The sequence below is a fragment of the Capricornis sumatraensis genome, chromosome 23, assembly GCF_032405125.1.
Source record: "Capricornis sumatraensis isolate serow.1 chromosome 23, serow.2, whole genome shotgun sequence".
Classification (NCBI taxonomy): Eukaryota; Metazoa; Chordata; class Mammalia; order Artiodactyla; family Bovidae; genus Capricornis; species Capricornis sumatraensis.
In genome coordinates, this window is record NC_091091.1 from 18,240,976 (window position 1) to 18,268,762 (window position 27,787).

The 27,787-nt window shown below is 44.2% G+C and overlaps 1 protein-coding gene across 1 annotated transcript in view; it reads right to left on the reverse strand.

Annotated features, from left to right (window-relative positions):
• The window catches only part of TLL2 (tolloid like 2), a 141,089-nt gene that overhangs the window by 59,691 nt on the left and 53,611 nt on the right, over positions 1-27,787 (reverse strand). Inside the window, exon 3 of the mRNA XM_068961545.1 lies at positions 15,993-16,070. Within this exon, the coding sequence (XP_068817646.1) occupies positions 15,993-16,070 (78 nt within the window). The remainder of the gene's footprint in view (positions 1-15,992; positions 16,071-27,787) is intronic.

A 27,787-nucleotide genomic window follows, 5' to 3' on the forward strand; every position in this document is an offset into this window, starting at 1 on the left:
GAGCGAAGCCACTGCAATGAGAAGCCCGTCCACTGCAGTGCAGAGTAGACCCCACTTGCTGCAACTAGAGACAAGCCCGAGGAAAGCCCGCACAGCAGTGAAGACCTTGCACAGCAGAAATGAAGGAGAAAATTATCATCATTTGTTCAACAGTAAGTGTAGTGAGTGTCCCAGGCCTAGGATGGAAGCGGGTCTGGCTTGTAGGAGGTCTTGAAAGAAGCCCCATGGGACTCAAGGGCAGCCGGTGAGCCACAGAATTAAGCGACTAGGACAACTCACAGCCCTTTAAAGAGGAGCCAAGTACTCTCTTCTCAGAGCCACAGACATTGGGGAGAACAAGCTGCATCGGTCCCCTGTCTTGACCAAATATTGTCAATGCTGCAAATACTGGAAATAATTTGGCCAGCATGACAAATAAAGTGAACCAGTCTGTGATGCTGGGAAAATAAATTATTTGCAAGATAAACCCCTGTAAAATGCAGCGCCCCACAGAATCCTCCAGCTCTTCTGGGTCTGTCTGTACATCTGGACCTTTGAGGGAAGATGATGGGAAAGAAACCGGGACTCTATTTAAGGCTCTGAGTTCAAGTTATGATCCCTAGGAACAGTAGAGACAGATGGGTGGGTAGAATCGCTTAACCTTGAGGCAACTGAATAATTGAATCCACATTTGTCTCATTCATCATTCAGACAGTTTAAGGTTTTGTTTTCAATCTACTTGCTTATACTCACTAAGCTCACTTTGGGGCATTTTCTCTTTCGTTTTTATATTTTTTCCCCTAAAAATTAGATTTGGTTTTGTTTATTCTTTTCATTTTCATTATTTCATTAATTTTATTTATTTACATACATCTATTTTCACTTATTTTATTCTGATGTTTCCTTTCTAGCTTCTTTTCTCTCTTTTTTTAAAAAATTGAGATACAGTTCATACATCATAATAACCACCACTTTAAAGTGTACAATTTACTGGTTTTGTATATTCACAAACTTGTGCAACCATCACCTCTATCAGTTCAGCTCAGTTCAGTTGCTCAGTCGTGTCTGACTCTTTGCGACCCCATGAATCACAGCACGCCAGGCCTCCCTGTCCATCACCAACTCCCGGAGTTCACTCAGACGCACGTCCATCGAGTCAGTGATGCCATCCAGCCATCTCATCCTCTGTCGACCCCTTCTTCTCCTGCCCCCAATCCCTCCCAGCATCAGAGTCTTTTCCAATGAGTCAACTCTTCGCATGAGGTGGCCAAAGTACTGGAGTTTCAGCTTTAGCATCAGTCCTTCCCAAGAAATACCAGGGTTGATCTCCTTCCGAATGGACTGGTTGGATTACCCTGCAGTCCAAGGGACTATCAAGAGTCCTCTCCAACACCACAGCTCAAAAGCATCAATTCTTCAGTGCTCAGCTTTCTTCACAGTCCAACTCTCACATCCATACATGACTACTGGAAAAACCATAGCCTTGACTAGACGGACCTTAGTCGGCAAAGTAATGTCTCTGCTTTTGAATATACTATCTAGGTTGGTCATAACTTTTCTTCCAAGGAGTAAGCGTCTTTTAATTTCATGGCTGCACTCACCATCTGCAGTGATTTTGGAGCCCCCCAAAAATAAAGTCTGACACTGTTTCCACTGTTTCCCCATCTATTTCCCATGAAGTGATGGGACCAGATGCCATGATCTTCATTTTCTGAATGTTGAGCTTTAAGCCAACTTTTTCACTCTCCTCTTTCACTTTCATCAAGAGGCTTTTTAGCTCCTCTTCACTTTCTGCCATAAGGGTGGTGTCATCTGCATATCTGAGGTTATTGATATTTCTCCCGGCAATCTTGATTCCAGCTTGTGCTTCTTCCAGCCCAGCATTTCTCATGATGTACTCTGCATAGAAGTTAAATAAGCAGGGTGACAATATACAGCCTTGACGTACTCCTTTTCCTATTTGGAACCAGTCTGTTGTTCCATGTCCAGTTCTAACTGTTGCTTCCTGACCTGCATACAGATTTCCCAAGAGGCAGGTCAGGAGATCTGGTATTCCCATCTCTTTCAGAATTTTCCACAGTTTATTGTGATCCACACAGTCAAAGGCTTTGGCATAGTCAATAAAGCAGAAATAGATGTTTTTCTGAAACTCTCTTGCTTTTTCCATGATCCAGCGGATGTTGGCAATTTGATCTCTTGTTCCTCTGCCTTTTCTAAAACCAGCTTGAACATCTGGAAGTTCACAGTTCACGTATTGCTGAAGCCTGGCTTGGAGAATTTTGAGCATTACTTTACTAGCGTGTGAGATGAGTGCAATTGTGCAGTAGTTTGAGCATTCTTTGCCATTGCCTTTCTTTAGGATTGGAATGAAAACTGACCTTTTCCAGTCCTGTGGCCACTGCTGAGTTTTCCAAATGTGCTGGCATATTGAGTGCAGCACTTTCACAGCATCATCTTTCAGGATTTGAAAGAGCTCAACTGGAATTCCATCACCTCCACTAGCTTTTCCACATTTTGATCACCACCAAAAGAAACCCTGTATCCATTATGAGTCAATCCCTCCAGCCCTTGGCAACCAGTAATCTACTTTCTGTTTCTATGGATTTGCTTGTTCTAGACATTTCATATAAATGGAATCATGCAATATGTGGCCTTTTGTGTCTAGCCTTTTTCACTTAGCATGTTTTCAAGGTTCATTCGTGTTGTAGCATGTGTTAGTACTTCACTACATTTTATGGCTAAATAATAATCCGCTGTGTAGGTACACCACATTTTATTTACCTGTCCTTTAGTTGGTGGATATTTGAGTTGTTTCCACTTTTTTGGCTATTATGAATAATGCTGGTGTGAACATTAATGTACACATTTTTGTGTGGACATATATTTTTCAGTTCTTTTTGTTATATGCCAAAGAGTGGAAGCATCCCAATGCACATAATAACTCTATGTTTAACCTTTTAGAGAACTACCAGACTGTTTTCCAAAGGAGCTGCACTATTTATATTTCCACCAGCAAAGTATCAGGGTTCCAGTATCTCCATATCCTTGTCAACATCAATCTTTTTTATTATAGCTATCCTCAGGCTGTGCAGTGGCATCTCAGTGTAGTTCTGATTTACATTTCCCTGGGATTTCTTTGGAAGGAATGATGCTAAAGCTGAAACTCCAGTACTTTGGCTACCTCATGCGAAGAGTTGACTCATTGGAAAAGACTCTGATGCTGGGAGGGATTGGGGGCAGGAGGAAAAGGGGACAACAGAGGATGAGATAGCTGGATGGCACCACTGACTCGATGGACGTGAGTCTGAGTGAATTCCGGGAGTTCGTGATGGACAGGGAGGCCTGGCATGCTGTGATTCATGGGGTCACAAAGAGTCGGACACGACTGAACAACTGAACTGAACTGGATGACTAATGATGTTGAATATATTTTTGTGTACTCATTAGTTATTTGTATATCCTCTCTGGGGTCTTCCCTGGTGGCTCAGTGGTAAAGAATCCACTTTCTAATGCAGGAGACTCGTGTTCAATCCCTAGGTTGGGAAGATCCCCTGGAAAAGGAAACGGTAACCCACTTTAGTATTCTTGCCTGGGAAATCCCATGGACTGAGGAGCCTGGCAGGCTACAGTCCATGGGGTCAAAAAAGTCAGACATGACTTACCAACTAAACAACAACAACATATCTTCTCTGGAGAAATGTCTATTCAAATCTTTTGTCCATTTCTCAACTGGGTTGTCTTCTGTCATTGTTGGCATTACAGTTACTCTTTGTATATTCTGGAGACCATATCCTTATCAGATAAATTCGAATATTTTTTCCTATTTTGTAGATTGTCTTCTCATTTTTATGATAGTATCCTTTGAAGCACATCAGTTTTTAACTTTGATGCAATACAATTTATTCATTTTTGTTCTTTTGTTGCTTTTTATGTCATACATAATCAATTACAAACATACCTTGTTTAATTGTGCTTCACTTTATTGAGTGTGTTTTACAAATGGAAGGTTTGTGATAGCCCTGAGTTGTCAGATGATGGTTAGCATTTTTTAGCAGTATTTTAAAATTATGTAAAATTATTTTCAGAGGTAATGCTTCTGCAAACTTAATAGACTATAGTATAGGCATAACTTTTATATGCAGCAGGAAACCAAAAAATGTGTGCAACTCACTTTATTGCAGTAGTCTGGAGCCATGAGACATTGAGGCCATGATATTCCAAGGTGCAGCATAATCCAGCCTCATAACAACTCACATCCATATTTTTGTTTAAAGTTCTATAGTTTTATCCCTTGTATTTAGATCTTCAAACATTTTTAATTGATTTTTGTGTATAGTGTGAGGTAGGGGTCTAATTTCATTCTTCTGGATGCAATATCTGGTTGTACTAGCACCATTTGATGAAAAGACTAGTTTTCCCCCCACAGGATTGTCTTGACAACCTGTAAAAAATCAACTGGCTATGCTTTTCCAGCTTCTTGAGTTAAATGTTTGGCACATTAATTTTCAATTGTTCTTCTATTCTAATATTACCATTTTAACACTGAAATTTCACTGAGCTCCTTTTTATCTACATGCTGTCTTTTGACATGTACAATTCTTTAAAAAATCTTTTTCACTGAATTTGTTACAATATTGCTTCTGTTTTATGTTTTGGTTTTTTTGGCCTAGAGGTATGTGGTATCTTAACCCCCTGACCAGGGATCAAACCTGCACTCCCTGCATTGGAGGGTGAAGTCTCAACCAGTGGACTACCAGGGAAGTCTGACATGTACCTTTCAATGTTAGACCTTGATACATTTTGTAAGTTCCATTTGGACTTTCTTCTTTGATTCTTGAATTATTTAGAGGTGTGATTGTTACTATCTAAAATATTTGTCTGTGTGTGTGTGAGTGTGTTATTGATATCCAACATTGCTTTGTGTTCCAACGACTTATTCTTCAAGGCAGGGGTCAGTAAACTTTTTCTGTAAAAAGCCATATAATAAATATTTTTACATTTTGAGGTTAATATATTCTCTGTTGCAACTACCTAACTCTGCTACTGTAGTGTGAAATCAGCCATAGATGTAAATGAGTGGGTATGGCTGTGTTCCAATAACGCTGAATTTCCAAAAACAGATGGCAGGCTAGATTTGGCCTTCTGGCCATGGATGCTGGCCTGTGCTTCAACATATCAATTCTTTGGTGTCTTGAGCCTTGCTTTATGGAAACAGTGACAGACTTTATTTTCTTGGGCTCCAAAATCACTGCAGATGGTGACTGCAGCCATGAAATTAAAATATGCTTGCTTCTTGGAAGAAAAGCTATGATAAACCTAGACAGCATATTAAAAAGCAGAGACATTACTTCACCAACAAAGGTCCACATAGTCAAAGCTATGGTTTTTCCAGTAGTCATGTATGAATGTGAGAGTTGAACCATAAAGAAGGCTGAATACCAAATGCTTTTGAACTGTGGTGCTGGAGAAAACTCTTGAGGGTCCCTTGAACTGCAAGGAGATCAAACCAGTCAATCCTAAAGGAAATCAATCCTAAATATCCATTTGAAGGACTGATGCTAAAGTTGAAGATCCAATACTTTGGCCACCTGATGCAAAGAACTGACTCATTGGAAAAGACAGATGCTGGGAAAGATTGAGGGCAGAAGGAGAAGGGGAAGGGATGACAGAGGATGAGATAGTTGGATGGCATCACTGACTCAATGGACAAGAGTTTGAGCAAGCTCCGAGAGTTGGTAATGGACAGGGAAGCCTGGCGTGCTGCAGTTGGGGTTGCAAAGAGTCGGACATGACTGAATGACTGAACAACAACGTGATCGCTTTTTAAAAATGTTTCATATATCCTTGAAATAAAGTGCGTCAGTTTCCAAAACTGATGGTTGAAGAGTGCTACATATGTTGTTCAAATATTCTCCTTACAAATATTTTTGACCTCTTGGTATATCTGCTATCAAGAAAAGTGCTTTAAACAACCTTGAGAACGAAGATTGTGAATGTCATCTTTATTTTTAATTTTTCCTTTATATTTTTCAAGGCTATGTTGGTTAAGTAATACAAAGTAAGGATTGTTAAATGTTCCGGCTAAACTGTGTCTTTTATCAATAAATATCCTCTTTATCTGTAATAATGTTCATCCATAATAAAGGTTATTTTGACTGATATTAATATTGCTATGTTAGTTTTATTTTGATTAGTGTTTGCCTCATATAGTTTTCCTTCATCACTTGCTTTCAATCTTTTTGTGTAATTATGTTTTTTGCTTTAAATGAGTCATTCAACAGGTGTTTTCTGTGAGCAATACATTTTCCACCACAAACAATGAAACAAGCTTTGCAATGGTCATACTATTGAGGTTCAATATTCTTTTTGTTGCATATGAAATGTGTGCTAAACCACTCCAGTCATGTCCGATTCTTTGTTACCCTATGGACTGTAGCCCACCAGGCTCCTCTGTCCATGGGATTCTCCAGGCAAGAAGGGAATCTTCCTGACCTAGGGATCAAACCCACATCTCTTACATCTCCTGCATTGCCAGAAGTTTCTTTACCGTGAAGTCTATGAAATAGTTTTTGTAAATTGAAAATTTTTTGGAAATAATTTTAGATCCATATGCAGTTGCAAGAAATAATACAGACAGATTTTGTGTACCTTTGACGGTTTCCCTTGGACTGCAAGGAGATCCAACCAGTCCATTCTGAAGGAGCTCAGCCTTGGGATTTCTTTGGAAGGAATGATGCTAAAGCTGAAACTCCAGTACTGTGGCCACCTCATGCGAAGAGTTGCCTTATTGGAAAAGACTTTGATGCTGGGAAGGATTGGGGGCAGGAGGAGAAGGGGACAGCAGAGGATGAGATGGCTGGATGGCATCACTGACTCGATGGATGTGAATCTGAGTGAACTCCGGGAGTTGGTGATGGACAGGGAGGCCTGCTGTGCTGCGATTCATGGGGTCGCAAAGAGTCGGACACGACTGAGTGACTGAACTGAACTGAACTGACGGTTTCCCCCAACATTTTATAAAACTATAGTACAATATCACAACTGGGATATGGACATCTACTCAGGGGATCTCATTCAGATTTCCCCAGCGTTATACATACTCATGTGTGTGTGTGTACAGTTCTACACAATTTATTACGGGTACAGGTTTGTGTATCCACCATCACATTCATGATACTAAATAGTACTATCACCATAAGGATCTCTCATGCTGCCATTTTACAGTCACATCCAACTTCCTTCCCCCTCCCTCCCAACCCATGCCTAAACTCTCAAGCACTAATCTGTTCTCCATTTAAAAAATGTTTTCATTGGAAGAGCATTATTTAAATGGAATCTTACAGCGTATAACCTTTGCAAATTGGCTTTTCTCACTCAGCGCCATTCCCTGGAGATTCATTCAAGTTGTTGCCTGTATCAACAGTTCCTTTTTATTGCTGAGTAGCAGTACTTCATGGTATGTATGCACCACGCTTTGTTTAATCATTCACTTACTGAAGGACGCATGAGTTGTTTCCAGCTCTTACAAAGAAAGCTGTTATGAACATTAATGTACAGGTATTTGCACGAAGATTTTTACTTCTCTGTAATAAATACTGAAGAGCGGAACTTCTGGGTCATACAGCAGTTGGGTTTATTGCCGCATTCTCTATTCTGGTCCATTGCTTATCCCTCTGCTGATATAACACTGTCTTAGTACTGTAATTATATACCATCAGCCCTCTGTATCTAAGTGTAGTTAGCCTTAGGTATCCATCATTAAAAGCAAATAGCTATTACTTCCTGATCATGACAATTTCCCTTTCTTTTCTTTGAGTGTAACTCTGTATTTTTAATTTGGGGTAAGAGGAAGATTTTATTTTTTTTCCTAGTAGTTCTCTGTTTGTAAAAGAGGTCCATGCCAGTTCAGTCACTAGGATCAGAAAGTTGGCGTGTAACACATTTTTCAGCCTGAACATAATTGTTTTACTGCTAGAATTTCTAGATCGGGAGTCACACACTTGCAGCTCTTGGTATAAACCCAACCCACAGATGTGTTTTGTTTGGCCTGGATGCTTTTGGACCAAACTTTGTTTTGTTTTTTCTTAAATCTCACTTGAGAAGCCAACTTTTAAAAATCAAGGACTTTCACATAAAAATCCCAATTTTCTAGTTTTTCTTCAAAAATGAAAAGATGTGGCAACAGTGGCTCATCTTCTATCATCTGCAGCCACAGCAGTTAAGTAGCATCTGCTCCTCACAGTCAAGGCACATGTTTTCCTGGTTGCTAGAATCCATCTCCCACTTCACACGGTTCCATCCGGCCACTTCACCCACTGACATTACCTGCTAGGCCTCTACAGACATTTTAACTTGCTATCCCAGCCCAGGACTACAGATTGCATCCAGATTCCAAATGTTTGTGTGCTCAGCTGTGTCTGACTCTTTGCAACCCTGTGGACTACAGCCCACCAGGCTCCTCTGTCAATGGGATTTTCCCAGCAAGAATACTGGAGTGATGGCCCTTTCCTCCTTAGGAGATCTTCCAGACCCAGGGATCAGACCCACGTCTCCTGCATTTCAGGCTGATTCTTTCCCGCTGAGCCATTGGGAAAGCTTCAAATGTGAGTTGCCCCCATAGACTGGAAGCTCTGTGGGGGCAGGGACTGTGGCTGGCTCATTTACCACTCTATTCACACCCAGCACAGTGTCTGGCTGGTGGTAAGCATGGGGTGCTTTTAGGTTTTCAATTAATTAATTAAAGAATAGATGAGTTATTCTAAAAATAAACAACCAACAGGCCAAACAATTCTGCGGCGGAAACCTCTCCAAAATGTTGGCAGCCCTGAAGTCCTTAATGTTTAAATCCTGAGAATCATCCTGTCTTAAGTAATCACAGGCAGTGCTGTAGCAAGTGGAAGTTTGTTATTCATTTCCCATATGGTTTTCAACAAGTCTCTTAAATTTTCCTCTGCCGCCAACTCCCCCTTGGAGAATGGGCAAAAATACTTTTCTGTTTGAGGGACTAACACTAAGGAATCCAATGTTTCTCAAGAGAAGCTGCGCTTATCCATACTTGTGACCTGGTGTTATAAGGGCCTGTGTGCAGCCGAGTCAGCATGGGAAAATCTTAAGTGCACCTGGAAAGAGGCTGGAGTGTAATTTCCAGAGATGGGTTATTGAATGACAGCTTCCCCCTCGGTCCAGTGAGAAATTTAATTTGCTGAGGACTCAACACAGGAAGCATTTGCCGATTAAAAATATGTCTAAACAGATGTTCTGCTTAGCCTGGAAGAAGGATCTTAATGCAACTGTCATTATTGGATTTTCTTGGATTACTACTATCTGGAATCGGAGTCCAAATAGAAGAATGTAATTATTTATTATGGTCCAAGAATCCTGCATTTGAAGAGGAGCACAGGGGTGTCTGAAAGGATTTAACACGCTGAGGGTGGGGTGGGCTGGGGGATAAAGTCCATTTAAATTCTCTGGCTCTGGGAGTGTACCCTCTCCTCTCTGAAAAAGCAGAGCGGCTCTAGCTATTCAATGCTCCATTTCCAGCTGAAGGCACAGTCACGTCACAAACAGAACCAGGCCTGACCCAGACTTCTCAACTGAGGAACTGTAGATTTTCGATTAGTCAACCGGTCCCTCCCACACTGGAAGTAAACACCCTGATGGTCCAGCCATCTGCATAACCCTCACCTCGTGGGTAATGGGCAAACTCATAACTTGCCTGCGGTGATTCTGAAAGGCTGGGTGAAAGCGGAGACTGTGGCTTATTCTGCACAATGGTTTGATCAAGGAGCTTTTTTAAAATTCTGGTGTCTGCACCCCTGCCTTGAGATTGGGAAACTGGGACTCAATTAACCTAGAGGACTGTCAAGATGTCTGTGCTTTTTCAAGCTCCCCAGGTGATTCGGACACAAAAAGAAGCTTGAGAATCAATGAGGTAGCCCAGAGATTAAGAGCAAGAGGCCTGGGGTCCAATAGGCTGAAGATAAATGCTGCCATTCACTACCTGTGTTACTTTAGAAGAGCCACACCGTCCCCTGAGCCCTCCTGCCTGCTGTGTGCTGGTGTCATGGGCGTGGAGCCAGGCGGTGAATAAAAAACGCCTGCTACAGTAAGAGCTCAACATGAGCTGCAATCATCACCATCATGTTTGCACCTGGGGATAGGCTAGAAAGAATGTCCAAAGTCAGGTTCAGTTTACACCCAGATATGCTGACCCGAGTGACATTCAGGGGTCTGGATGCTCTGTGCCCAAGTTTGAGGGATCCTTATTCTCTGGGACAACCGAATCAGGTTGTTCAGACCAAAGCCCTTAAGGGACTGCTACAGAAAGGGAAAAGTCCCTTCTCTTTTATGAACATGGTTCTGGAAATCAGCCTCTATCAAAATAGTCACAGCTTCATTTGAGGAACAGTTACACACTTCATTTCATTAATCCTATTATCAGCCCCCAAATGCATGCTGAGCTCTCATCTCCAGAGAAGGAAGGCTCTCAGACCAAAGGGTCTGCCAGGGGGGTGCCGAGTGAGTAGTTCCCCAAGACCCCCAGCACTCCCCAAGGCTGGAAGCACAAATCCCCGCCGTCAAGGCTGAGGGGAGCCACATAATGCCAGGAAATAAACCTGCTGCTGTAGCTGGCCAGCCAGAGGCTCCCTTCAGATCCTTTATCCTGCTTGGGCGGTCTCTTTTTCTGGGGGGTGGCAGAAGAGGGGGCCGGTTGTGATTAAAGGGGAATCTGAGATTGACACAACTTATCTTATCTTCAATTCAAACGAAACAAGAGGTACGTCGTCCACCCAGTTTGGCGCCTGACAGTGTCCTGGAGGGACAGATGGGAGGGCTAGAGGAACAAGCTAGAAGGGACCATCCTCACCTCACCCTGGGGGTCTCCTTCCTCCTCCGGCTCGCCCTGGATGCTCAAAGACTTACTCGTCTGCTGTGGTAATATTGGAGGGATTCAGACTGGAAGGACTGGCCTAACCTTGACATTGTCCTCTCCAAACACACCAGGGTCATCTGAGGGGCTGCAGACTGTGGATGTAGCCAGCTGCAGGGGCGTGGGGCATGGGTGGGGCAGTGCTGTCATCCTCCTTAAAGCACCCAAGAAGATCTCTCATCACAATGTGAATACCGCGTACAACCCAACCAGAGGCAGAATTTTAATGGGTTGCGGCAGCTTTATTCCTTCCTGTCCCCTTTAATTGTGTTTCTGTGCAGCTGCTGAACAGCTGTGAAATCCCAGTCCAGAGGTGGACGACGCACTTCCAGTGTTGAATCATATAATTCTTGGAAGTGAAGGTGGAGAGAAAGAAGTGGAAGGGCTACGCTCATTGAGTCCCTCTTATGTTCCAGACACATGGCTATGTGCTTTGCATAAATATTGTTTCTAATCCTTGCCAAACCTTAGATGAGGTTAACTGGATAACTTATCCAAGGTCGTAGCTACAAAGCGGCTGAGCTGGGATGCAAACCCAAGTGTGCCTGACTGTTCAAGTTTATTTGGTTGGGTCATTTTATACCTAACAAACTAGCAAATACTAAATATCCTGACAATAACTATTGCTGGTGAGCAGACAAGATACAGTGAGGGAAGACAGTAGATGGTCTCTAAATACGGCCATAGCTCTCATTTCTGTAAGCTCACACCATTTCTCACACTAAGGACTGGAACCTATTTTCTTCTTCTTGAGGCTGAGATGGCTCTTCGGCTTTTTTTGACCAATACAATGTGGCAGAAGTAGCTTTCTGAGAGTTCTGAGTCCCAGCCTTAAGTGGACTGGTGGCTTCCGCTTCCTTTCTCTGGGAAGCCAGCTGCCATCTGTAAAAACTCTTAGTTAGACAACTAAGTTAACAACTTAGTTAGACCACCTAAGTCAGGGCTTCCCTAGTAGCTCAGCTGGTAAAGAATCTGTCTACAATGCGGAAGATCCCAGCTCAATCCCTGGATTGGGAAGTTCCCTTGGAGAAGGGATAGGCTACCCACTCCAATATTCTTGGGCTTCCCTGGTGGCTCAGATGGTAAAGAATCTGCCTGCAATGCGGCAGGCCTGGGTTCAATCCCAGGGTGAGAAGATCCTCTGGAGGAGGCCATGGCAACCATTCCAGTATTCTTGCCTGGAGAAGCCCACGGACAGAGGAGCCTGACGGGCTATAGTCCATGGGGTCCCAAAGAGTGGGACATGATTTAGAGGCTAAGCACAGCACATACAACTCCGTGCCAAAGGTCCACTCAGAGACAGGAGCCATGTGGAGGCATGCTGGGGTGCTAAATATGTGACTAAAGCTTTTTCCAGACCTCTCAACCCAACTCAGCTACTAGATGAATGTGGTCAAGTGAACGACTTTGGCTGAATGATGTCAGCCGAAGACCCACCCCACAAAGCCTAGTCAGCACACAGAATCATGCAAGATAATGAATCACAGTTTGAAGTCACTAAGTTTAGGGGTAGTTTTTAATGCGAAAATAAATCACTTAAATTAGGTATGGTGTCTACATCACTGAAAGTGAAAAGTGAAAGTGTTAGTTGCTCAGTCATGTCCTTTGTGACCCCAGGACTATAGCCCGCCAGGCTCCTCGGTCCACAGAATCCTCCAGATAAGAATACTGGAGCGGGTAAGCCATTCCCTTCTCCAGGGGATCTTCCCAAACCAGAGATCAAACCTAGGTCTCCTACATTACAGGCAGATTCTTAACCATCCACGCTATCAGCAAAGAGTAATGGAGAGTCCCTCTGGTTTCAGCCTCATACCCTGTGCATCATTTTCACCATTAAGGGCTGGCCATCTGTGGCCAAAATGAAGTGACACTGAGTTTATCAGGTGTCTAGGAGCCTGAAAATCCCTAAGTCAAAATACCTTCAAGCAAGCAAAGCAGAAAACTACAGATTTTCCATGTGACTAAGAATAAGAGGCACATTTGTTAAATGGTGGTGGTGGACAGTGGGAGAAGAACCTGCCTCTCTCTAACTGAGGTCAGACGGATAAGAGGGAGTCAGCAAGCCAAGAGAGAAATGACCCAAGGACAGCAAGAGGTGATTCACAGAAGTGCACATCCCAGTCACTGGTGAAGACAAAAGACACTGAAAGTCACCAGGAATAAGAGAAAAACAAATTAAATAATAATAACTACTATGCTTTTGAACTGTGGTGTTGGAGAAGACTCTTGAGGGTCCCTTGGACTGCAAGGAGATCCAACCAGTCCATCCTAAAGGAAATCAGTCCTGGGTGTTCATTGGAAGGACAGATGTTGAAGCTGAAACTCCAATAGTTTGGCCACCTGAGGCAAAGAGCTGACTCATTTGCAAAGACCCTGATGTTGGAAAAGATTGAAGGCAGGAGGAGAAGGGGACAACAGAGGATGAGATGGTTGGATGGCATCACTGACTCAATGGACATGAGTTTGGGTAAACTCCGGGAGTTGGTGATGGACAGGGAGGCCTGGCATGCTGTGGTTCATGGGTTGCAAAGAGTTGGACACAACTGAGCGACTGAACTGAACTGAATACTAACTACTGTTTGTATTATTGAAAACACTGATAATACCTAGTGCCAGGGAGGATATGATGAAAGGAACACACTTATGAACTGCTATGGAAATGTGATTACACCTTTTGAAACGCATTCTAGCAACATCTGTTAAAGACGTACTCTGTAAGGATCTGTATTCAGGAACTGTACTGCAGCACTGTATATGATGGCAAAAACTTGAAGTGAGTATTAACTGATACAGGAAAGATTGAACAAATCATGGTCCATACATGCCAGGAATATTTTGCAACTATTTAAAGAATAAAGAGTCCCTTGGACTGCAAGGAATCAAACCAGTCAACCCTAAAGGAAATCAATCCTGAATATTCATTAGAAGGAATGATGTTGAAGCTGAAGCTTTAATACATTGGCCACCTGATGCAAAGAGCCAGCTTATTAGAAAAGACACTGATGCTGGGGAAAGATTTGAAGATGGGAGGAGAAGGGGATGACAGAGGATGAGATGGTTGGATGGCATCACCGACTCAATGGACATGAGCTTGAGCAAGCTCCGGAGATGGTGAAGGACAGGGAAGCCTGGAGTGCTGCACACCATGAGGTCGTAAAGAGTCAGACACAACTGAGTGACTGAACAATAACAACAACAAAAATAAGTTGAGGACTTCCTTGGTGGTCCAGTAGTTGGGAATCCACCTGTTGGTGCAAGGGGCGTGGGTTTGTGCCCTGCTCCCAGAAAATTTCACTTGTGACAGGGCCACTAAGCCCCTGGGCCACAGCAGTTGATGCCCACTTGCTCTAGAGCCCATGCTCTGCAACAAGAAAAGCCATCACAATGAGAAGCCCGTGCAGCACAACCGGAGAGTAGCCCCCGCTTGATGCAACTCGAGAAGACCTGAGAGCAGCAATGAAGGTCCAGCGGTGGCAAAAATAAATAAGCGAATAAATAACATTTAAAAAACGAATAAACTGAAATCGTAATAAGGGCCTTAGACAGCTTTGCCTTGAAGTATTGATGAGTGAGAAAAACATAATGCATAAAAAAAGTATCAAATATGATCCCATTTTTTCAAAGTGATAAAATATATCTGTTTATATGTTTATGGGTTATATGTATATTTATATATGTGTGTATCTCTGTATCAATGTATATGTGAATATATGTGCATGGAGAAACACATGGAAGGGTGCATGCAAAGTTATTAGCATGTATTACCTGGGGAAGAGAGAGTGGTAATATGTGGGAAAAAAAGAAGTGAAGAAGGTAGTCAAATGGAAGGGAAAAGAAAAAATCCACAATATACATTAGTGTGAAATTATACATATATATGTGTATGTGTAAACTAAAATGACATTAAAGAAAAAACATAAAATAAAGCAAACAGTGATTTGTATTTCATCTCTGCAGAGGCATCCCTAAAACACAGGATTCTAGCATTTTAAACGATTCCCTTTGCTCTGTGTTGATTTTATATAGAAGACATGCTACTCTCAACAACAGCCCTGATTCCTGCAGGATGCAGGCCAGACACAAGCCCAGTAGCCTTTCTCCTCCAGCACACTTTCTGAACAGGAAAACCTTCGTCCAAAGTGAGATGCTTGCAGTGAGGCGCCTCCTGTAATCTCCAGGCTAGAATCTCCTAGAGCGCACACACATCTGGGCGCTGCTGTGCAGACAGGCGGAGGTGGTGCCTCCAGGCAGACCCCTGCTGATGGTGGCCCTGACCACAGCCAGCCACTCCCACAGCACCCCCGCCCCGAGAAGCCCACGGGGGTCTCTACTCTACACCTGCCCCCCAGCCCCCACTCCAGCTTTATTTCCCTTCCTTGCCTCTCCGGCCCACTCATTCTGTAAGACCCCCAGTGCCCATAGCCTCATCATGCCACCTCTTGATTCTTGGGGCCCTCAGCCCACCAGCCAAGCACCAGAGAGAAAAATCAAGTCCAGACTGTAGGGTTTAACTGGAGGTCATCCAGTCCCCGAGCAACCAAACCCCATGGTTGTACCTTTCTCTGGCAACTGGCCCACCTCACTCAACCAGAGGACTCACTCTCTCACCCACAGTCTTTGCTGCTTCTAGTCCACTAAGGTTGAAAGTAAAAGGTACAAGATGAGGTTCCCAAAGGGCTTCCCTGGTGGCTCAGATGGTAAAGAATCCACTTACAATGCAGGAGACCCGGGTTCGATCCCTGGGTTAGGAAGATCCCCTGGAGAAGGGAATGGCTACCCACTCCAGTATTCTGGCCTGGAGAATTCCATGGACAGAGGAGGCTGGCAGGCTACAGTCCATGGGGTCACAAAGGGTCAGACATGGCAGAGCTACCAACACACATGAGGCTCCCAAAGCTGGCATCAGGGAGGCAGGAGAGATACAGGGAGTGACAGGAGCTCGAGAGTGGTGACGGTGGCACAACACTGCATAGGTAACTAATGCCACGAAATGGGACACACTCAAATGCTTAAAAATCTTATATGAAATTTACAACAACTGAAAGAAAAAAGTACCCCCAGGCCTGGTGGGGTCTCACATTACCCTCTCTGGCTTCCTCGCTGCTGGCATTCGTGGCTGTAGCATTTGGCCAGCTCCCAGATGGCTGCTCTCCAAGCCCACCTAAAGGAACAAAGAAGAGACACGTGAGGACATACTAGCCTTCTTCGCATCAGCACCATGAAGTGAGGGGACAAACCTGGTCACCTGGGTAATGAGCAGAATCACCAGTGGATCAGTAAAGGTTTGTGGGGTTTTTTTTGGTTTGTTTTTCTTTTAAATATTTATTCATTCAGATGCTTCTGGTCTTCTTCGAGTCGTGTGGGATCTTTCATTGTGGAGCATGGACTCTCTAGGTGTGGTGCAAGGGCTCCGGAGTGCTTAGGCTTAGTTGCCGCGTGGCATGTGGGGATCTTAGTTCCCTGACTCACGCATTACAAGGCAAATTCTTAACCACAAGACCACCAGGGACGTCCCCAAAGATTTGTTTAACAAAGGATATCCAGGCTCCTACCACGTGCGGGGGGCTGTTCTCAATGCTGAAGCTAAAAAAAACTTGCTTTCTTGTAATCAGGCACATAGTTCACAAATTATCAATAAAGTAGCCTTTCCTCAATCAGTTCAGGGTACTTGGAGTGAAATATACAAAGTGAACAGAGGAATACTATCGTCAGCTTCTTCACCCTCGCCTCCCTGAGAAAGCCCAGTACACAAAGGATGCTCTCTGGTTCTAAAGCGCCTGGTGTGGGACGCAGGGAAACGTCACTAGTGCTGCTCCTGATTGTGTGATATGATAGTGGCTGCTGCCTCGGCTTAAACTTAGGTAACCTGGCTTCCTCTTTGGGATGAGTCTCCTTTTAGAGACTTCCCTGTTTACTTTATAAATCAGACTCTGCAGACACAGCCTCAATCAAGAGCAGTGATGCACAATCTCATTTGCTAGTATCATCTAGAAACCAGGTTCCCACCTGACCCACCAGGAAGATGGTTTTTCACTGTCCACTATTAGACCTACTGTGAACCAGGTACAGCCACAGGGAGCAGGGATCCACCAGTGAACAAGACAGATGGTGCATCAGTTCCAAATGGGCGGCTGGACGATACATGGTAGGTAAGAAAATAAAGGAATGATATGACTGCAGGTTCAGAAGATGCTCTGAAGACCAAATGCAGCATGCAATAAAGTGGACTGGAGCAGCCTCTTAGAAAGTTGTCAGAGAAGGCCCTGCAGGGAGATGACATTTGGGTTGAGACTTGGAAGATAAGGAGCCGGCCACATGGAGATCCGGGCCAGTGCATGCCAGCAGGAGGATCTGGAAAAGAAACTAGTTCGGGAATGGGCGTGTGTTGTCGAGGTGCTGACCGCAGTAGGCAGGCAGGGAGGCTGGATCCGCAGGGATATCAGGAATACATTAACAGTTGGAGGCAGAGCAACAGGAGAGGCTGATGGCTTAGACAAGAGGGACTGAGAAGGGCCCCCAGTGTCTCCTGCATTCAGTGGTTAAGCAGTTGGGTGGGTCAGATTTAAGGATAAATCCTGTATCCGGGAGACTATGAAACCACATCAGAACATCTACAGAACAGGCTACTGGGGCAAAATGATTTCTTCTTGCGTTTGTTTAGAAAAGCGCAGCTTACAAAGCAGTTTCCCCATCTCCCCGTTGACTTGGCTTAAAAAACTCTATGGCAGAAGTGTAACCCCATTTTTACAGAGAGAAAATAGACACAAAATGATCAGCCCAGCGTTGCCAGCCCATACGGGAAGCTGAGGGCTCAAGACAGTTTCCTGGTCAGAAGCTCAATGATGTTTCCTGGGTCCCAGAGGTCACAGGCTTCCAGTGCTGCCCAAAGAAGGGTCCTAAACATGGAACCTAATGCCCTGGCCCCGGACAACCCTGATAGACTGCTCTGCTGTTCCAGAATCCCAACTCTTGACTCACAGACCACCTCTTTCCCTCTGGTGACTGATGCGGGCGGTGGCCCAGGCGCGCGAGGATATTTTTGCATGCCTTCATCTTGCTGTCCACTGCCTTTCTGGCCAACTCCGAATCCACTCACACGCTCCCTGCAGCTGCTGGGGACTTTGCTGCCAGCTCCCAGCCCTCTGGGTATTCTTTCAGTTGCAATATCATTTCCTCTTGGGCTAAAGGTCAGGGGAAATCCTGATGGTATGAAAATCTCTGGCCAGCAGAGGAATATGCCGGTGAGCAGACTGAAGGAGAGCCTGAGGCCAAGGCTAACTTCATCTTTACTCCCTATGTGAGCATGGATGGGACTTTGGGTGTTAGGACTTTTCATCTGTCAAATGGGTCATTGCAAGTTTTGAATGAGGTAATGGTTTGTTTAGGCATTCGCTCATTCAACAAATATTTGTCTGACACCTGCTACATGCCGGATGCTGTTTCTGCTGCTCAGGATATGACTGAACAATCTCTACTCTGACCTCATGGAAATTATATTCTGGTGGATAGGAGAGGAGATAACAAATAGAAGACTCAGTATATGTCGGTTGTTGATGAGCTCTATGAAGAAAAGAGTGGAGGCGAACAGGGATGAGGGGTTGCCATTTCACACAGGTAGAAAAGCAGAACCCTGAAGAAAGTGAAGGAAAGGGTCTGCAGATATTTGGGGAAAAGCATTCCAACTGAAGGAACAGCAGGTGCAAAGGCCCTGGGGTGAGAGTGTGCTTGGCAGTAGGGAGGTGGGTGTGACTGGAATGGAATGAGCTAGGCAAAGAATAGCATGTGCTGAGGTCAGTGAGCAGTGGAGGGTCTGGAGCTGTGGGGGACCTTGCAGGCCATTTTCAAAATGAGGGCTTTTATTCTGAGAGATCTAAATGGGAGCCAGAGGACATGAAAGGATTCTGCAACTGCACTGGCTCTGAATATAATCAGGGGTATTAGTAGTGGGCAGTGGGCAGTAGGGGGCACAGAAGCTGGGATTTGAAAGATTTCCATGTAGTTCCAGTCTAGCATGGAGAGTTGGAATAATTAGACCTGCTTGGCTCCTACAAACATACATATATATATACACACACACACTATATATATATAGCATACTATATATGTGTATACAATATATATATAGTCCTTTAAGGATAGCTGGGCACAGCCTGGTTCAAGGTTAGCTGGAGGCTGTGGCTGAGGAAGCGATGGCTGGGAGAGATTGCTATTCCATTTTGCAGGAGGCCACGGAGGTGGAGGTTGAGGACTTCTGATTCCTTTGGCCCCTCGGTCCTTGGTGTCCCAATAGAAGCAAAGCCCTGGAGTTGAGGAGGAGGTGACCAGGTGCCCCTAGCAGATGGCGGTGGGGGGAGCATCACTCTTTGCACGTGTGTACGCTGAGTTGCTTCAGTCGTGTCCGACTCTTTGCGACCTCACCAGGCTCCTCTGTACATGAGATTCTCCAGGCAAGAATACCAGAATGAGTTGTCATGCCCTCCGCCAGGTGATCTTCCAGACCTAGGGATCAAAACTGTGTCTCTTACATCTCTTGCATTGGCAGGCGGGTTCTTTACCACGAGCGCCACCTGGGAAGTCCAGCCTCACAAAGACTCAGTGGCAAAAAAGCCACGAACATCTCCATCTCACAGATGAGGAAACAAGGCTCCAAACGGTGAAGTGACTTGTCTGCCCTGATGGTACGGAGATGGTTAGTAATGGAGAAGCTGAAGGTGGGTCCTGACGGAGCCCCCAGATTTGAGCTCCTTCCCCTCTGCCTCAGACCCAGAAAGAACAAGGAGCACAAGTCGGGTTATCTAGTGGGGGTGGCTGCCGGCTCCCAAGGGACCTAGGGCATTTTCCAGGAGGCCTTGAGGGTACATCCAAGGTCACCACTGAGACGGGGGTCACAGCAGTTAAGAACACACATCCTTTCTCTGTCACCCTTACCAGCAAGAGGTTGGCGGGTCTAGTCTTTTCTCAGAAGGGCAGCCAAACTCCTGCTTCCACTACAGCTAAGCCTGGCGGTCAATTTGGAGTGAATATGGTTTGACTACTCCCCTGAGGAAAACTCTTCCAAGGTTTCCCACTGCCCCTGGGATAAGTTCCAGACCCCGACGGGACCCCTGAGGCCCCTGTGATGTGGCCCTGCTGGCCTCTTCCACCTGGTACCTCAGGGCTTCCTGCTCTGTGCTAAGTCACCTCAGCTACTCATGGTAGCTCGGATTTCCATTCTCTTCTTGCTGATGCTTCTTCCTCTGTCACACCCACCTCTTCACCTGGCCAAATCCTTCTGGATCTTCAAGGCTCAGCTTGAACACCACTTCCTCTGGGAAGCCCTGTTGCTCCTCTTGAGATAGAAGCCCCCTCTTCTCTGTCTCCAGCGCCCTGGGCTTAGTTACATCCCTTACCACAAGTCCTGTCTATTTGGCTGATCCCCTTGTCTAGATTTTAGCATCCTGAAGAGAGGGACCTTGTCTTGCCCAATAATAAACACCCAGTACTGCACTTGGCACATCATAGCAGACACCCAATAAAATATATGACTGAGGGATGGATTGATGGATGGATGCATAGGTAGATGGATGAATCGGGAAGACAGTGCTTAAAAAGAAAACCCCAATCATTTCTAACTCAGCATCACCGATGGAAAAATATTGTCTTTTTCAGCTTACAGAGAGAGGGGAATAGATATTCTTGGAACAATGGCTTTCAACCTTAGCTGCACTTTGGGATCATCTTGGGAAGCCTTTTAGAAAAATACCAATGTATGCATCCCTCTCCAGAGATTCTTATTTGATTGGTTTGAGGCATGGCCTAGGCCTTGGGAGTTTAAAAAGCTCCCCAGGTGATTCTAAGGTGCAGCCCAAATTGAGATTCTCTACTGAGAGAACCCTGTAAAAGGTAGCCTCATCTCATGATGCATTCTTATAGCCAACCTCTTTCCCTCCCAAGCTCACCAGGAATGGAAAATGTGGAGCTGGAGACAGACATTGAGTACTTAGAAAGTCATTTCTCACATCTATTTCAGTAAAACCAATCAAATGAGTGAGACAGGTGTGGTTGTGGCTATAACTGTAGCCACAAGCACACAGAACAAGGCAGAGAGAAATACAGCCTGATGCAGACAAAGATTGGGGGCGATGGGGACAGGGAGTATTCAGAGACTGCGGATATATTTTCCTTACGTGTGACTGCAAGACAAAAAAAACTTGAAAAAATACATATATGTGCCCATATTTAATCTTTGGTTAATTACCTCTTCAGTAAGAGGCTATGCAAAGACCTTGTAGATTTCATTAGTCACAGTGGTTTATTCAAACGTCTCCTTTGCATAAGAAACCCAGGCTTACAGCTGGTCTCTGGGAAAGAATGCCCTCCAGGCCTTGAAAAGAGAGCTCCAGGCCTGTTCACTGCTCTCACTGAAACACAGCAGAGGTCAGCGGCCCGTGATGCATGGGGCCAGGCTGAAATGTTTCCATCCAGCATTTGCAATTCAATCCCACAGTTTCCTTTATGGAACAATTCACTAAATTCAGAGTTGTTCTTTTTTCTAATTCACCATATAATTCACCTCCCAAATTCAATTAAGAAGCAATCTGTTAGCAACTTCGGGAGCAAGCTGCTTTTCTTTTGGAAAGCCCAATTTTCTTCCGCTCCCAACAAAAAGTGGCTTAATTATATGCATCATATGAGACACTGATGTACACACAACGCCCCTCCACCATAATTAATGAAATATTAACCATATACATCCAAAGACATCTAGGTAGAAAGGGATGGGCTTTTCCAAAGACCAAGAGGACGGAGTCATAGACCAGTATTGTTTATTCAAATATATGATCACTCATTGGGACTGTGAATTAGTATTCATGAATATGGTAATTAATAAACAGAACCTCATAGTAATTATTCCTTCTGTATCATTCTTAGAGCCCAATGTTACTTGGTTCTTGCTTTTCTTAAACACAAAAATAACTACCATTTTTAAAATGTTAACTAGGACTTTGCTGGACCCACTCCAGCGTTCTTGCCTGGAGAATCCCAGGGACAGGGGAGCCTGGTGGACTGCCGTCTATGGGGTCGCACAGAGTCGGACACAACTGAAGTGACTTAGAAGCAGCAGGACTTTGCTGGAGGCCCAGTGATTAAGACTGCCAACCAGTGCAGGGGGGCGTGGGTTCAATCCCTGGTTGGGGAACTAAGCTGCCACACGCCAATGGGGCCAAAAAAAAAAAAAGTCCTTGATTATTTTCAAGTACTCACATGTCACCTGTACTTAATCCTCAAGTTAACCCTCTGAGGTGGGTGTTATTCTCATTTTACATGCAGGGTAACTGAGGTTTAGGGCAGTTAAGACATCACTGTGGACACAGCCACTGGATGAAGAGGCTGAGAGTCTCCCAGATCAGTCTAAAGTCAAAACTTTTAAGATACAACACAAGTAACCCTGCCAGGACAACCTTAGCTCTCACATTTTTACTGACTTTTTAATACCTGTATTTCCAGCTCTGACCCATTAGAGTAAATCTAGCAGAAAACTACTTTGCTTACTCTAAGGAAAAAAAATAAAATCTCTAGCACAAGATCTTAAAAATCACTTTATTGCCAGTCCACTCCATAAGTACTGACTGAGTGCCGCCTTTAGGCAGCACCGTGCTGGGTTCCTAAGGCAGAGACAGGCAGTGTCTCTCTTCATGGTGCCTTCCTGGTGCCAGTGGAGGGAAGAAAATCCACAGTAAACAATGAGATCATGGGACTCCCCCGGCGGTCCAGTGGTTAGGACTGACATTTTCAGTGCCATGGGTTTGATCCCTGGTCAGGGAAATAAGATCCCGCAAGCTGAATGGCATGGCCAAAAAACAAATAACAAAACAAAGCAAAAAAGACCATTCTGTGGAAGGATTAAGCACTTTCAAGAAATTAAAAGTTTTTCAAAGAACAATGGGGGATGGGATCCCAGGGAAAATCTGAGTTGGTGACATCTGAGCTGACACCTAAATGATGAGGTAGACATCTATCTGGGGAGAGTATTCTAGAAGGAAAAAAAAAATGCCAGCAAGTTAAAAAAGTCCAGAGGGAGGAAAATAAGTGTCTGATGGAGCTGGAACTGAGGCTAACACCTGAGAGATGCAAGGCTAGTTCATGCAGGGTATTAGACTCTTACCCTTACAGTCAATCTGCCTTGCCCTCTGGTCATATGTAATGCACACGGCAATGCCATAAATAAGTAACATCATTCCTCTTCTACAGAAGAGACAACTGAGATTCGTGAATAAGTTGTCCAAGGTCACCCAGCTGGCAAGTGACGGAATTTGCCTTGCAAAGCAGGCCCTTCTGATTCCAGAATCCATGCTTCTAACCCTGCTCTGCACCTGCATAGGTAGGTCCGAGCAAGCATCCCAGGCAAGGCCAATGGATGAAGCATCCACATACCTCTGTCAGAAAAGCAAGACACACCTACTCACCAGAGCTTTTATTTATTTATTAGGGGAAAAAAAAAAAAGCAAGGCAAAGTCCCTTTAACAGGTTGATTTAGGAATGCACTAGGCAACCACTACAGTAATCAATGTGTAATCCCAAGTAATTCGGTGCCAAGTAATTTTATATCTATGCCAAATTTCAAATGCTACAGAAGGGGAAGGGAGAATAAGTTAAAAGATCACTGCCAGTTTTTGTTAATGAAATGATTTATTATTGGCCAGTGTATAATAAAATAGGAATTCTTAGATACTGCTGTTGGAGTAGAAATATAAATTAGTAACATGTTTTGAGGTAATTTAGCAAGATGTATCAACATCTTTTAAAACAAGCAATAATAATGACTTCTAGATATCAGTACAAAGGAAATGACAATGAAAAACAACAGATGTTCATCCCCAACATTTTAAAGACAGACTGTGTCAATCACACCCCCCACAGGGGGCAGTAAAGGAATTATGATATAAAGGAAATACAAAACAATGTGGAAAAAATACTGGAAGGAAATAACCACAGTGTCCATTGTGATGATCTCTGATGGGTGATTTTTGGACAAATATTAATTTTTTTATGTCCTTTCTGTAATTTCTAAATCTTCTTCAACATATTACTTTTATAATCAGGAAATAAAAAGATTTTCAAATGAAGAACTAGATTACATCACATATTTTGCCTAAGAACATGTGTTCTGCACTTCGTGGTGTATGTCTGCACACACACACACACACACACACACACATACAAACACACAGTTGCTGGGAAACCTTTTCTGATGAGAAAGAAACATATTTGTGTTTATGCAGATGGAAAAGTTGTGGTCCAGCCTTTTTTTTTTTTTCTGATTTTCTGCTCTGATCATGGAAAGAGAAAATAATGAGCCCACACCTTGGCAAGATGGAAGAGAGGAAAGCTCATTGGTGAGAATGAGAGAAGGCTTGTTGAAACCTTCTTTCAGACAGTGTTGGCTGGCTCCTGGGAGACCCAGTCTGCCCTTCCCCACTCTGTTAACTGACTCCCACCTGTGTCCTTGCATTGGCTGAAGAGGCCTTGGAATTTGCTCTGACCACAGGCAGAAGCTCAAGAGAGCCTTCTTATCATGCAAATTTGAGTACTCTAGCCCAGAGCCTCCAGCCAGATGTCCATCTTGCCTGGTATTGGGCCCTTCACCCATTGTGAGTGCCTGTGACTGCATTTTTCCTAGTCCCTGAATGTGGGTTGAGCTACCTCAGGCCTTCTGCTTAAAGATGCTCTTGGAGTACTTGTTGCTCACCTGGATTCAAACCTCCATTGCTCTCCTGAGCCCTGGACTCTAGGTATTCTTGTACACTTGGCCCACATCTTTCACACAAGCCTGGCCTTGGATTCTTGGCCATTTCCATCATTTATTACTGCGCAACAAACTATTCCTCTAAACAGAATGGGTTAAAACAACCACCATTCTATCCTTGCTTCTGAGGGCCAAGAGTTGGGGTAAGGAATAAATGGGGCTGACTGGTCTCCGCTCTGTGACCTGAGCTGGAATGAAAAGGTTGAGGGATGGTGGAGATGGCTTATGTGGAGGCAGCATTCCAAAAGGATGAGCCCCACTGTGCAGCGTTTTTTCAGCTTCTGCTTAAAAATCTTCCTAATGTCCTGCTGGCCAAAGCCAGTCAAAACCAAGCCTAGAGTCATGAAGAATGACTATGCCAGATGAGGTTTGTCAGGGACCACAAATGAAACAGCTTACCCCTAGACTGATCTCTAGTTGCTTAAAGTTCTAGCAAGTCAGGTGGTTTGCAAGATGGACCTAGAGGACTAGCTCTGGAGTCAGACTGTCCAAGGATAAACCTTTACTCTGTCACTTACTAGCCATGTGATCTTAACTCATTTAATGTCTCTATGTTTCAGTCTCCTCATCCATAAAATAAGGATGAGAGTATTCACCTCATAGGGGCATCATCCAGATTAAAAGAGATGATGCGTGTAAGCCATAGAGCAATGCCTGGTTCAGAGTCAGCACTCACTAAGAACAACAGACTGCTTTCAAATAGGAAAAGGAATACATCAAGGCTGTATATTGTCACCCTGCTTATTTAACTTATATGCAGAGTACATCATGAGAAACGCTGGGCTGGAAGAAGCACAAGCTGGAATCAAGATTGCCAGGAAAAATATCAATAACCTCAGATATGCAGATGACACCACCCTTATGGCAGAAAGTGAAGAGGAACTGAAAAGCCTCTTGATGAAAGTGAAAGAGGAGAGTGAAAAAGTTGGCTCAAAGCTCAACATTCAGAAAACGAAGATCATGGCATCTGGTCCCATCACTTCATGGGAAATAGATGGGGAAACACTGGAAACAGTGTCAGACTTTATTTTGGGGGGCTCCAAAATCACTGCAGATGGTGACTGCAGCCATGAAATTAAAAGACGCTTATTCCTTGGAAGGAAAGTTATGACCAACCTAGACAGCATATTCAAAAGCAGAGACATTACTTTGCCAACAAAGGTCCATCTAGTCAAGGCTATGGTTTTCCCAGTAGTCATGTATGGATGTGAGAGTTGGACTGTGAAGAAGGCTGAGCGCCGAAGAATTGATGCTTTTGAACTGTGGTGTTGGAGAAGACTCTTGAGAGTCCCTTGGACTGCAAGGAGATCCAACCAGTCCATTCTAAAGGAGATCAGTCCTGGGTGTTCTTTGGAAGGACTGATGCTAAAGCTGAAACTCCAGTGCTTTGGCCACCTCATGTGAAGAGTTGACTCATTGGAAAAGATTCTGATGCTGGGAGGGATTGGGAGCAGGAGGAGAAGGGGACGACAGAGGGATGAGATGGCTGGATGGCATCACCGACTTGATGGACACGAGTTTGGGTGAACTCCAAGAGTTGGTGATGGACAGGGAGGTCTGGCGTGCTGTGATTCATGGGGTTGCAAAGAGTCGGACATGACTGAGCGACTGAACTGAACTGAACTGAAAGTTAGCTATTATTACTATTGGTTCTAAAACTATTCTGAAGTCTGAAATGGGGTGAAACAATAAGCCATGGAGACAAGACATTTTATATCAGAAATACCACAAATGAAGTAAAAAGTTCAAGTTCTCCTTAAAATGCACTTAAGAGAACCAAGTTTAGGTTGAGGATCCATTGATAGTCAATGGGAGTCAGTGAAAACCAGACCTTCTCCACACCCAAGCATAGTATTTCTTTAGACATTGCTCCATATCAACTTGAGACATCAAATAACTAAAACATTAACTAAAGAAATACATTAAGAAGATACACATCCTGTTACCCCATGGACTATAGTCCACTCGGCCACTCTGCCCATGGGAATACTGGAGTGGGCTTCCCAGGTAGCGCTGGTGGTAAAGAACCTGCCTGACAATGTGGGAGATGGAAGAGACTTGAGTTTGACCCCTGGCATGGCAACCCACTCCAGTATTCTTGCGTGGAGAATCCCGTGGACAGAGGAGCCTGGCAGGCTGCTGTCCATTGGGTTGCAGAGTCGGATACGACTCAGGCAACTTAGGATGCATACATATATTAAGAAAACACTCAGGTGACTAGCTTGTGTGTTGTCATCCTGTTATTCCTGGGAGAGTAGAATGGATTGGCCAAGATAAGTAAGTGTCATTCACTGAGTTGTTGTTGTGCAGTTGCTAAGTTGTGTTCGACTCTTTGCAATCCCATAGACTGCAGCATGTCAGACTTCCCTGGAGTTTGCTCAAACTCATATCCATTTAGTCAGTGATGCCATCCAACCATCTCATCCTCTGTTGTCCCCTTCTCCTCCTGCCCTCAATCTTTCCCAGCACTAGAGTCTTTTCCAATGAGTTGGCTCTTGACAGCAGGTGGCCAAAATACTGGAACTTCAGCTTAAGCATCAGTCCTTCTAATGAATATTCATGGTTGATTCTCTTTAGGATTGACTGATTTGATCTCTTTACTCTCTAAGGGACTCTCAAGAGTCTTCTCCAGCACCACAGTTTGAAAGCATCAATTCTTCAGCACTCAGCCTTCTTTATGGTCCAGCACTCACATCTGTACATGACTAATGGAAAAACCATAGCTTTGACTACACAGACTTTTGTGGGCAAAATGATGTCTCTGCTTTTTAATATGCTGTCTAGGTTGGTCATAGCTTTTTTTCCCAAGGAGCAAGCGTCTTCTAATTTCATGGCTGCAGTCACCATCTGCAGTGATTATGGAGCCCAAGAAAACAAAATCTGCCACTGTTTCTATTTTTTCCCCATCTATCCTTTTTTTCCCCATCTACTCATTCACTGAATAGTGGGTCCCAAATTACAAGTTAGAGCTTTGCTGAGAGAGATTATTTATTGGGGACCTTGTTTTCCAAGGACTATGCTTGCTGCCTTACGTGTATTTTCTCATTTAATTCTCAGCATAGTCCAGTTGAGGTAAGGACTATTACTGACTT